This window comes from Tupaia chinensis, unplaced genomic scaffold (assembly GCF_000334495.1).
Source record: "Tupaia chinensis unplaced genomic scaffold, TupChi_1.0 Scaffold000335_1, whole genome shotgun sequence".
NCBI lineage: Eukaryota > Metazoa > Chordata > Mammalia > Scandentia > Tupaiidae > Tupaia > Tupaia belangeri.
This window is the reverse complement of record NW_006159829.1, coordinates 2,474,693-2,487,680: the sequence shown is the minus strand read 5'-3', so window position 1 is coordinate 2,487,680 and position 12,988 is coordinate 2,474,693. Positions and strand designations below refer to the sequence as shown.

The 12,988-nt window shown below is 46.4% G+C and overlaps 1 protein-coding gene across 11 annotated transcripts in view; it reads right to left on the bottom strand.

The window, feature by feature from the left end:
• PTK2 (protein tyrosine kinase 2) overlaps window positions 1–12,988 on the bottom strand; it is a 291,358-nt gene that overhangs the window by 108,257 nt on the left and 170,113 nt on the right. For all 11 annotated transcript variants that reach the window (XM_014589190.2, XM_006152112.3, XM_006152113.3 and 8 more), the window contains one exon: window positions 9,052–9,104. In XM_014589190.2, the coding sequence (XP_014444676.1) occupies window positions 9,052–9,104 (53 nt within the window). The remainder of the gene's footprint in view (window positions 1–9,051; window positions 9,105–12,988) is intronic.

Sequence of the window (12,988 nt, the reverse complement as noted above, 5' to 3'; positions counted from 1 at the left end):
GAAAAACCAAAGCAGAGACCAGCATACAGCATAATGGTTACGCTGCTGGACTCCCATGTAGTCGACCACAGTTCAAGTCCTTAAATCTCATGCTGGGCGCATGTGCACGTGTGCCCAAAATCCAAAGAGGAGACTGGAGAAGGGATGATGGCATCCCCCCGTGGGAGATGATTTCTTGCTTTTTGTCTCTCTGGCAAGTGTACTCACCCTATAGCAAAAATCTCTCTAAAAAAAGAAAAACCAAAGCAGGAACCGGCAGGTGGCATGGTGGTTGAGGTGCTGGACTTCCACATGGCTGACCATGGTTCAAGTCTTGGATCTGGCAGCCCAAGAATCACAACAAATAAAAAGATAAATAAATAGATGTCAAAATAAATAAATTTTTAGAAAAAGAAAAACCAAAGCAACATGGTTGTAGTTTTGCAAAAAAAAGTTCAGCTATGCTACAGCAGATGTGGGACAGACAGTGCTGGCTTTAGTCAGGCTAGTTCTGTGAGTGAATGAAAACAAGAGCCAGGCAGAAGGCATGAGGTACATGCCAGGAGAGACAAAGCCACTGATCGGGGCGAGGAGACATGAGGAATGGATGGCAGAATGGTGACATGACTGAAGGATGGGGGTTCTGGTTAGGTCAAGAAACTAAAAAAGCTAGAAGAACAGGAGGTGGTGGCCCGAGAGTTTGCTTTAAAGTGAAACTGCAATGGGAGAACAGCCACAGCCTCAGTGTAGGCAGCCTGGGAGTGGGTGTGTGTGTGTGAACCATGGGGGAAAGTCTCTGGGAAGACAGAGGGTGGAGATGCCAGGCGTGGGGGAGACAACCACACTGAGCACCGATGTCCTCCATGCAGGGAAATAGGCACGGGATGCTCGCAATGTGGAGGGACACAGGAGAGACTCATTCCCACGGCTGAGACTCAAGACTGGCACTCTGTCTTTTCTTTTAGGGTCTCACGAGTCTCCAGCCTTGCCTTCCAGCTGGGTTGACAGATGAGTGCCACCACGCCCATTGCTTCCAGACGGGCCCTCACTATGTTGCTCGGGCTAGCCCTGGGCTCACAATCCTTCTGCCTCACCCATCGAGTCCCTGGGGTTACAGACACACCACAGCAACTGGCCTCGAGGTGGAGAGAGTCCTGGTCTGCAGAGGGGAGCAGAGAGAGCAGTGCACACTGCCCTGTGGGGCCCAGCGCTGCAGTGTCTAGAGGACAGTTCAGCGGGGAGAGTGGGGCAAGGCTACAGACCTCACCCCACTGGCAGCGCCATACGGGCTCTCACAGGGAAGGAGCACCGGCACCAGCAGTCGGGGCACCAGGGCCTCGCGCTGAGAGCCGGCGTGCCTGGAGGAAGGTGCAGGGAAGAGCAGTGGAGACTGAGCATGACCCGAGCTCTGTGCTCTGTAAAACTGTCTTCCAATAGATGGGCCATAGGGTGGGAAGTAGGGTCAGGGAAATGCCCCGTTCCAACAATGTTAAAAATGTATGAATTCAGGGCGGGCAGGTGGTGTGGTGATGAAGGGCTCTGGACTCCCACATGGCCGATTATGGTTCCAGTCCTGAACCTAGGGAATTGTTTTCTTACTTTCTTCTCTCTCCCTCTCATTCTGTCCCTCTCTGATCAAATTAAAATAAATATTTTTTAAAGAACACATAAATTAATAATCATTAAAAAATAATTAGTTTAATTTTATTTACTATTATTATTTTAAAAATTTACTATAGAGGGGACCAATGGTTAACATAATAGCTATGTTGCTGGACTCCCATGTAGTCAACTGCAGTTCGAGTCCCGGACCCAGTGATTTAAACTCACACTGGGCACATATGCATGTGTGCCTGAGATCTCGAGAATGGAGAATGGATTGCAGCATGGCCATCACTGCTGGTGGGCGATTTCTCGCTTTCTGTCTCTCTCTTTCTGGCGAGCGCATGTGTTCTATTACAAAAACCTCTGCCCTCCCCCCCCCAAAAATTTACTATAGAGCATGTACACTCACCAGAGAGACAGCAAGAGAGGGAGGAAGGGAGAGAGAAAGTGAGAAAGACGCCAGGTCCAGGACTTGAACTGCGGACAGCCAGGTAGAAGTCCAGCACCTTCACCATCACACTACCTACTGACCCCATAATGATTTTTTTTTTTAATCCCAGCCCATTCCAGTAGAGCTCAACAGTTGAGAGAGGTGCATCCCACATATTGACTATGGTTAAAATCTTGGCCCTAGAAGCTTGAAGAACATGGCAGGTAGGTGTGTCTGTGTGTCCCAAATCCTGAGGGGAACGAGGGGTGGAGAAAAAGGGACTGTGGTGTGACTATGACCCCTTGGGGGGGGGTCTCTCTCTCTCTCTCATACTGCCCTCTGACAAGAAAATACAGGAAGAGTAGAGAAGAAAAGAGCAACCTTTCACTGTGGAGGTAAGACAGTACCCTACAAACTGGTGGAGAACGACGAGCGCTCTCCCTACCTGTCTGTAAGAAATCTTTCGCTGGGATGAAAGAAGAGCTGAGGGAAAGTTAGCACCTTTAGAAAAATCCCAGCTGAAGAACTGGCAGTCTGCATGCCGCCGTCTCGGCCTCTGATGCGACGTCAGCACGGCTGTCATCAGAGGTCCCAAGGCCATCAGGTGAGACGCTCATGGGACCTTGTGATGGGTGGACCAGAGACAATGGGCCCAAACCCACTGTCAGTCCAGAAGTCATTAAGAGAGACAACCAGATGCCAAGTATATCACTTATGGAGGATTCTTACGGGGAAGACATTGTTGCCCCTGAATGGGACTGAACATCTCTCAACCCTAATGACCAACATATAAGAGATAAAGGAGCCAGAGACGAAAGGGTTAAACAAAGCACTATCATACAGATGAACTGAGCCAACTTTAGAATGTGGGAACCACCTAACCAGTGACACCATTTCTCCAAAAGATAAGCTGCAATAAAAACAAACGGGAGGGGGCCAGCAGGTGGCATGCCGGTTAAGGTGCTGAACTCCTACATGTCCAAGTGTGGTCTGAGTCCTGGACTAGATAGCTTGAAAATCATGCTGAGGCACATGTGTGTGTATGCCCCAAATCCCAGGAGGATAATGGAGGGGGAGGGATTATGGAGTGGCCACCCCCACCACCCCATGGGGTGTGTGTGATTTCTCACTTTACTTCTCACTGTTTCTCTCTGTCTCTCTCCAGTGAATGCCAACATAAAACTAAAAAAGATAAACACACACACACACACACACACACACAGAAACAGCAGACCTAGCTGACACATACGGAAGGCACAACAGCCACCACATACTATAAACCAGGGGGAAAGCTTGGAGGCCAAATTCTGAATTTTTTTTTTTTTAAAGAGGTTTTTGCTATAGGGCATGTGCGCTCGCCAGACAGACAGACAGAGACAGCAAGCAAGAAATCCCCCCCAGGGGGGATGGCCATGCCACAATCCCTTCTCCTCCATTCTCCTCTCAGGATCTTGGGCACGCACGCACACGTGCCTGGTGTGAATTTTAAGCCATCGGGTCCGGGACACGAACCGCAGTCAACTACATGGGAGTTCAGCGACATAGCCATTATGCTAACTGCTGGTCCCTGAAAAAAAAAATTTTTTTTTGGAGATTTTCGCTATAGGGCGCGTGTACTCACCAGACAGGCAGAGAGAGACATAGAGACAGAAAGCAAGAAATCACCCCTGGGGGGATGGCCACAGCGCAATCCCTTCTCTTCCGTTCTCCTCTCGGGATCTTGGGCACGCACGCACACGCGCCGGCGTGAGTTTTAAGCCACCGGGTCCGGGACGCGAACCACGGTCAACTATGTGGGAGTCCAGCGACATAGCCATTACGCTAACTGCTGGTTCCCTGAAATTTTTATTTTATGATTTTAGGTATTCCTTTAAAATTGTTCTTTGCAGAACAAATAGTTAGCTGGGCCTTCTGATGACGGCATGTTTTACATTTAGTAAAATGATACCTGGGTTTCTTGCATCTTAGTAATTTAGTTTAAAATAGGTTTTAAGGTTTATTACTTATTGTGTTAATAAGTATTTTAGTCAGAGGATTGAGCCAAGTAACTGAAACACTACCAACAGTGAGGCACACACTTTTATAAAGACAAAAATGTATTTTCGCTTAAAATACTCTCGGAAGCATTTAGCTCTCCTTAGGGAAACAGAGGCTATTGGGGAGAAGACAGGCACACCCTCTATGCAGGAAACAAAGTCCATAGGAGGGAGGCTGCAGATCTGTGCTTGCTGGAAAGAGTTTTTTAAAAACAGAACTCTTTTTTTTTTTTTTTCCCTAATTTGTGTGTGCGTGCCTGAGATCCCGAGAGGAGAATGGAGGAGATAGGATTGTGGCGTGGCCATCCTCCCTGGGGGGTGATTTCTTGCTTTCTGTCTCTCTGTCTCTGTCTCTGTCTGGGAAGCGCACGTGCCCTACAGCAAAAACCTTTTAAAAATTTAAATAAATAAAAAGACTATGTCATAAGGCATGTACCTTATACAACTAAACTTTACATGTACTAGGTAACAACACTCTAAAATTAGGCAAGGTTTATATTTTTGTCTTTGAGTTACTAAAGGCCAGCATTTAAATCAAGCTTTCAGAAGTAGATATAAGCTACAATGAGAACTATGACATTATCACAAAATGAAAATTAACCATAAAAACAGACAAAAGAAACTCCCAAACCTGGATACAGACAGACTTCTGAATGTCAACAGAAGAGTCAGGACTTCCTGACGAAGGGAGAAAAACGACAATGGAGTCACACCCAACCCGTCCATGTCACCATCAGGCCCTGAGAGGCCATCAGCGTGGTCTGCTGCAACAGGACCAGCCACGGCGTCCACGGCTTCCGCCAGGCTCTCCGCTAGCTGCCAGGCATGGGACCCAGCCAAGCTCCGTAGCCTCTGAATCTGAATCTCTTCCTTTGCAGTGCTGACTCCACAAAGACCATGCTGAGCATGGGGAGTGCCAGGCCCTGAGTCTCACGCATACCTGAGGAACTACTGGCACATACCAAGCAGTGGCATAGCGACAAACGAATCCCAGACTCAGTGTGCCGAGGCACGGAAGAGCAAAGATGCAGTAAGTACTGTAGACTCTCCTACCCTTCTGCTTTCGAAACTGTCTAAATTCAGCTTTACTCATCCATTTGGAAGGACCTCTACTCCTGGGCAACTTTCACCCAAAAAACATCGTTCAAGCAGCCTTCTAGACCCTACAGAGACAGACCTCCTTCTCTGAGCAATTGCATAGATCCCTTACGACAGGCTACAACACTGGTCTGTCAAGGCAGGCTTTAAAAAAAATAAGGAAAACAAAACAAAACATGCATATGAGAGAGAGAAAAGTGAGAAAGTAAGTCATCTGGTCCAAGAATCGAACCACAGCCAGCCATGTGGTAGTCCAGTGACTTAACCACCATGCCAAAATTTTACATTTATTTTTACAGAGAAAATTTCCCACACTTCAAAGACAACTCTCTATATATCCAACATCAATTGTTGCTGGAATCATCTTTTTTACTTATTTATTTTTTTGAGATGTTTTTGCGTGCACTTGCCAGAAAGACAGAGACAGACAGAGAGACAGAAAGTGAGAAATCACCCCCCAGGGGGGATGGCCACGCTGTAATCCCTTCTCCTCCATTCCCCTCTCGGGATCTTGGGCATGCACGTACACACATCCGGCGTGAGTTTAAACCACGGGGTCCGGGACTCGAACCTGGTCGACTACATGGGAGTACAGCGGCCTAGCCATTACGCCAACTGCTGATCCTGCTGGAATCATCTTAAAAATGATTTCTTGTAGCCCACTGCCTGAGGTCTGACCTGCTGTAAGAATGTGAGCTCCACAAAGGGAGAGATGTACCCCGCTGACTGCTGTACCTGGCCTCTGGGACACGGCACACAGTAGGCACTTCAGAAACAACTGCGGAATGGATGATGTAGACTGGGGAGTGAAAACTGAAAGGCATCCGTCTTTCAGGGCTTGCCAGGGCTAACGAGATGGAGTAAGACAGGAGAGCAAAGAGTTGACGCTGGCGCAGGCGGGTGGCAGCCTCTGGCAAGGCTAGCAGTGAGGAGGCAGGTGGGCAAGGCCCTGGCCCTGGCGCTTCAGCACTACATGCTGCCGCGCAGCCGGTGTGTGAGGAGTGACCTGGGGATGTAGTAACCATACCAGTGTTCTTGGCATCAGCTTAATAAAGATACTCCTAGGCTCCCCTCCCAGCTGGCTAGAACAGGCAGAGGCCGTGTTTCAGTCTCTGTGGAACACAAATTCACCACACTTGCGAGTCGGATTCCCCCCAGGAGAGCAAGCAGTGAGCAGAAAGAATAAGGGTCAACAGGATGTGATGCAGCGAGTGCCACACCACTGGACATGATCACTCTTCACCTGGACATGCAGACCCCAAGGTGGCAGCATGCTGAAGTTGGATGACCTCTGAAGAACGGGAAGACTGTGACATGCAATGAGGGGAAGAACATGGCTGATGCAGCAGCTCACATGCAACTGCAGGGGTAAGAATGCAGGGGTGACGTCGCAACCACCAGCTTTTTGTGGTAGGAGGCATGGCGGGGTCAGAAGGTTGAGCTAAGGGGCCTGAATCACTACGGGAGGTTTCTGACCAGAGAACTGCCTGTTTACATGAACACAGAGAACTGTCACAGAGCAAGGACTGAGTGTGGACTCACGGCTGCGGGACAACTGAGAAGAAATGATGAAGGCGGAATCATGTGTAACCAAGATAGGGTTCAAGCCAGATTCCTGACTTTGACTGGTGACCTCATCTTTTATCATCTGTGCAATCTTGGGCCAATTACTTCAGCTCTCTGGACTTAGTCTTATCTGTACAGTAAGAAGACCTGAACCCTCACAGGTCTGAATTTCCCGTGTAGAACAGAGAACACAGACTAGACCAGAACACGCTGTCTATTAGAGTGTTCATCAGTTTGGCAGATTTTCGTCTTCTTAAGTGGGCTTCTGAAATAGGATGTAAACAGTGAGACACAGGAGGGATTGCTGGGACAGGTCAAATCCAGAGGCTTAAAAATGAGCAGCAGCTGAAAGGAACTGAGGAAGAAACCCTGCAGAGTGGAGGACACTGAGTAAGAGAGACTTGTGAGACAGAAGGAACAAAAAGCCAGCAAATGGGGAGATGGTTAGGCACTGGACTCCCGCATGGCTAACTGTGGTTTGAGTCCTGGAACCTGTGGCTGGAAACCCACACTGGACATGCAAATATGCGTGTCCCAAATCCCAGGAGAACGGAGAAGAAAAGACTGTGGTAGCCACGCCCCCTTCGGGGTGATTTCTCATTTTCCCTGTCTCTGTGTCTGTCACTTTCTCACCAGCGTGCACACACACGCCCTATGATCAAAACCTTAAAACAAACAAAACAGAAGGAACAAGATCTGAAGGCTCTGTTGGGACCCAATCTATGTCAGTACTTTTTAATCCAAAGACAGATGGCAGGCACAGTGCTCCTGAGGCCAGTGGGATATCGTAGCCCTCTCTCCAGCCCGGAGCACCCATGGAGGGTGGGGTGAGCACTGCAGTGACGGAAGTCACCATGCCCAGGCTCGTCCTGAAGGATGCTTTGCAGACTGACAGGAAGGTGGGCCCCACCAACGCCTATGTATTACACAGCCAAGCTCAACATCACTGATTCTCCAGGACATTCTGCAGGACACCCTTTGGCACTTAAGAGCAGCCCCTCCTCTGGACTTCTGCTGCAGTGGCATGCAGTGGCCTCGCTCTCAGGCTAGATGACACACTCCGCTAGGGTCCGGGAGTCTGCTGGACCTCTGGACCCACCAGACTACACGGTGCAGCACTGAGCTGCTGGGCACTGCAGCGTACCTCCGGAAACCTGGGGCTACTCTGTAACATGTAGAGGACGCCTGCAAGGATGATGAACTGTTTACTGGAGAACACGCAGGCAAGCCCCAACTGCTCAGGAAGATAAGCTCTTGTGCTCAGAACCTCTCTTCATTCTGCCAGGAAGGGGTCCGGGACCTCGCAGCCTACCACTGTGACGGTGTCACACACATTCATTGCTCCTGTGTATCTCTGCCACACACACAAACACTGTAAGCCTTTCTCAAGAAAGGGCTGCAGAATGCAGAATGTACACAATAGACAAAAAAGAAGCAATTATGTTTTTACTTTGGAACACTACCAAAATAAATAATAAAAAATCCAGTCATCAACTAGGCCTAAATTTGGGGAAAAATTGATGCAAAATAAAATGAAACAAAATGAGTCTTTTTCAAAGTCAGATATTAGTTACCAGGAAGGTACTGTGTTGTAAGTATAGGATGGATGTATGCTTCTCCATCTGACTGTGGAGCGTGTGTGTGTGTGTAGATCTGTATCTAAGTGTGTCCAAATACACAGTGTATATATTTTAAGACATCAAACATAGATAGGCCCATGGAAGATGCTTCCTCTTTCCCCTTTTCCTCTTTTTTCTACATTTTTAAATGGAGAAAAAAGCATGTAAATTTTGAAAACGTACCAAGAATACACCACACTCACCACACCAGTGAACAGTTAAGATAATGCTCATGCCACCATCTTAACTATATATTTTAAAAGTACTATCAAACACCATTTTATGTTCATTGTGAAAGACAAAAACCACTTTTAAATGTGTCACATTTCCTGAATTTCAGAAAGCCTATTAAAAATATGTTATATTATGTTCAATTCTGATTTGCAAAGGCAAATTGTAACAGCAACTTCAAAAGTAAAACTTTTCACTCTAGATATGATTACTGTAACATTAAAACAGAAACATAACTTACAAGTCAATATAACCTGTGAATAATCTGGTATTTCACACATATGTTTTACCTAAAAAATGAGATCTATAAGCAATACTTGGGATTATTTTCTGATGTAAAAATTATACAAATTCTGGGTAGCCAGAATATCTTATTTTTAGAAGCTGCTCTAGAATGAGACAATAATACAAAAAAATGAAGCAACACTGACGATTTTCCTGCCCCTTGGAGCCTGCTCTGCTAGGTCTCTGACCACGACCCCCTTACCTGACACAGAGACGGCGTGTGTTCGCACACCCTGCTTTTCACTGTTAGCCAACCTGCAACAGACAGAACACAGCTATGAGCGCGGCGCTTCCCCATGACCAAACCTGGCCACGGACTGGGAGGTCACTGCCATTTCAAGGGAGACAAAATTTTGGAAGGACATTTTTTTTAATTGGTTACTTTATTTATTTCCTTAAATTTGATTTAGAGAGAGGGAAAGTGAGGAAGCAAGCTGCCAGGTCCAGAACTTGAAACATGGTCAACCATGTGGGTGTCCAGCCCCTTAACCACCATGCCACCTGCTGGTCCCTAGAAGGGCCAGTTTTAAAAAGTATCAAAATGGGGGCAGCAGGTGGTATGGTGGTTAAGGTGCTAGACTCCTACAGGGCTGACCACAGTCCAAGTCCCAGACCTGGGAGCTTGCTTTCTCACTTTCCCTCTCTCTTCTCCTTCTCTCCCTCTTCCCTCCCTCCCTCCTTACCTCCTTCTTTCTCCCTCTTGTCAAATTAAAAATAAATAAATAAAATAAAGTAATTATTAAAAAAAATTTTTTTAAAGTATCAGATCCCACTACCTGAGGCACTTAAAACAGCCAGTCTACTTTAATGCTTTAAAGACCAGAAATTAAAATAAACAACTGAAGAAATGGTGAGCTGTTCTGAAAAAGCTATACCTGAGAAAGCTACTTAAAATAGTGCAATATCATGGTAGCATACATGGGTCATATAAATTAGATTTAAATGTTAGAAATGTAAAGCACTCCCTCAAAGTTATGAGGAAAAAAATCCAAATGTTTTCAATTGAACTTTGGTCTCTAAAATACAATTTGAAAAACTTATGACTGGTCATTCATGTAAAAGAAATTAATTGCACTGCAAGTCAAAGACAACTAAAGATCAGCAATTATACATACATACACACACATAAAGTTATTAAGTTATTATTTATAGGCCAAAAAAAGGTAATCTTTTTTTTTTTTTTTTGAGAGGGTGTTTTTTCACTATAGGGCGCGTGCGCTCGCCAGACAGACAGAGAGAGACATAGAGACAGAAAGCGAGAAATCACCCCCCACACGCCACAATCCCTTCTCCTCCATTCTCCTCTCGGGATCTTGGGCACGCACGCACACGCGCCCGGCGTGAGTTTTAAGCCACCGGGTCCGGGACACAAACCGCGGTCGACTACGTGGGAGTCCAGCGACATAGCCATTACGCTAACTGCTGGTTCCCAAGGTAATCTTTTTTTTAACTTTTTTTTGAGAGTTGTTTTTTTTTTTTGCTATAGGGCACGTGCGCTCACCAGACAGAGAGCGACAGCGAGACAGAAAGTGAGAAATCACCCCCCGGGGGGATGGCCACACTGCAATCCCTTCTCCTCCATTCTCCTCTCGGGATCTTGGGCACGCACGCACACGCGCCCGGCGTGAGTTTTAAGCCACCGGGTCCGGGACACAAACCGCGGTCGACTACGTGGGAGTCCAGCGACATAGCCATTACGCCAACTGCTGGTCCCCCCAAAAACGTAATCTTAATGTATATGGTTAGCACTTTATGAAATAGCTCAAGAAAACCAGTAGCTTGCAAATTTACTCACATAAAGTTTGAGCTCAAATTTTTGATGATGCTTAAAAATGCAAGTATAGTCAGCTTAGAATTTCAGGGGGCCAGCAGGGGCACTGGACTCCCACATGGCCAACTGTGGTATGAGTTCCAGACCTGGTGACTTGCCTTCTCACGTTCTCCCTCTCTCTCTGGTCAAATTTATAGTGATGATGATGAATAAAATTAAATAAAATAATCCTTCAAGAAAAAACTTTCAGAAAGACAAAACACAAGAGAAAAAAGGAACCTTACAGTCTTTAGATGTCAAAGTTAACTTGGTCTTTTTATAAAAGAAAATCTCTTCTATTCAATAGATGTATCAGCATTTACTACAGAAGCACAGAACACAAAATTTTCCTAGTATATAGATTTTATATTAGGAAATACTGGAACTTCAAATACAGCATTTCTGAGAACTAGAAATAGTTACCATAAAACTGTAACTTCTGTAATTAATTATTAGAGCCGCAGCTCTTTGCTAGCAGGTCATCACTTTCTGTTGCAGTGCAGCTAGCTGACACAGCCTCACTCTGACCTGTGCTCACGGGAAAGCCCAGAGCACACACAGGAATAAGCACTTCACACCATCTGCCTCCTTGTTCTGCTGCCAGAACATCAGTCTCCCCGAACCACACTGTTCATGTGTGCCTTGGTCAAAGCCTCACCATGGCCCGGAGCGCACCACTTACCTGACCAATGGCAGCAATAGCAGCCTGCTGCTCTAGCCCACTCTTCTCAAGTTTGCTCTCCTTATTCAGTATTTCTAGCATCTGTCTCCACTTCACATCTACTACCTTCTTCATTACTTTTATGATTCCTGCATGTTTTTAATCCTGAGTCATTGTTGAACTTTCCACAACTGAGGAGGCTGTAAATTAGCACTGGTCCCTGGCACGATGGGGAACATTAATAATCTCACTGTGCAGAAACCAGGAGAAGCTGCTCCCAGCCAGCCAGCCCACCCTCTACACTCAGCTCTGGTGCACCAGTGTCGGGTCAACACCCTCAAGTGACTCCAGCTGGCAACTGGCTCACTGTCCATCCAGGGTGTAGACAAGTAAAGAGGCCACTTTTAGAAGCTTCGAAAGGAAGGTGTTGAAGCAGATGAGTGTGATCAATGGGATGCGGGTCTGGAGACCACCAATGGTCGCTTATGGAGAGGGAGATGGACAAAACCAGGACAAGGCCCAGGGTGCCCCTTGCATCCCAGTGGCCTTGTAGGTTCCCTTCTCCTCTCAGGCATCTTAGAATTCTGTGCAAAGACCTCTGAGTGCACTTGCTAGGCTGCCGTAACTTTATTTTCCTGTGTGTCTGATGGTCCTCAATTCCCAGCACACTGGCTGAGAATACAGAGGTAAATATGTAGGCTCTGTGTACCCTACTATTTGATTCCTCCAATTTCATCCATTGACATACTTAACTTACTATGAAGTTAATGATGGAAACAACAAAAACTACTTACTTTCAATCTCGCTTCTAGAATAGCCAGAATGGTACCTCTCTGCAGGTTTTCATATAGATTAGCAATAACATATGAAGCAAATGTTTAAAAACAGGTCCTCTGCAGCCAGCAGGTGGCAAGGTAACTGAGGCACTGGATTCCCACATAGCTGACCATGGTTTGAGTCCTAGACCTAGCAGCTCAAAAATCACACCAGAGTGTGTGTGTGTGTGCCCAAAATCCCAGGAGGAGAATGGAAGAGAAGGGATTATGGTGGGCCATTCCCTTGAGGGGTGGTTTCTCACTTTCTTTCTCCCTCTCTCTAGCGAACGTAGGTGCCCTATGGTAAAAATCTAAAAGAAACGCAAACAAAACAAAACCCTCTGGGCCAGCCAGCAGCACCGTAGTTCCGTGGCTGGATCCCAAAAAGCCAACTGTGTGGTGTGAGTCCCAGACCTGAGCTTGAAAAACAAACTGGGCATATGTGTGTGCATGTCCCAAATCCTGAAAGGAAGGATGAGTGGAAGAGATGGGACTGAGCATGACCATCCCCCATGGAGGGTGTTTTCTAACTTTCCCCCTCTCTGTCTCTCTCCTAGTGAGTACACATGCTTTTAGGTAGGAGGAAAAAAAGTCATATTGTACATTTTTTTTGGTAAGAATTAATTTTATTTATTTAAATTGGACCAGAGATAGAGAGGGAAGGCAAGAAAGCAAGCTGTCAGGTCCAGGACTCAGACTGCAATCAGTCACGTGGAGTCCAACACCTTGACCACTACACCACCTGCCAGCTCTAATTAAGACTTTTCTTTAGCTACCCTATTGAACTTAAACAAAGCAAAAACTAATGTCAAGGTTTTGATTCACTCTAAGTGCCTAATACATTAAGCTGTAG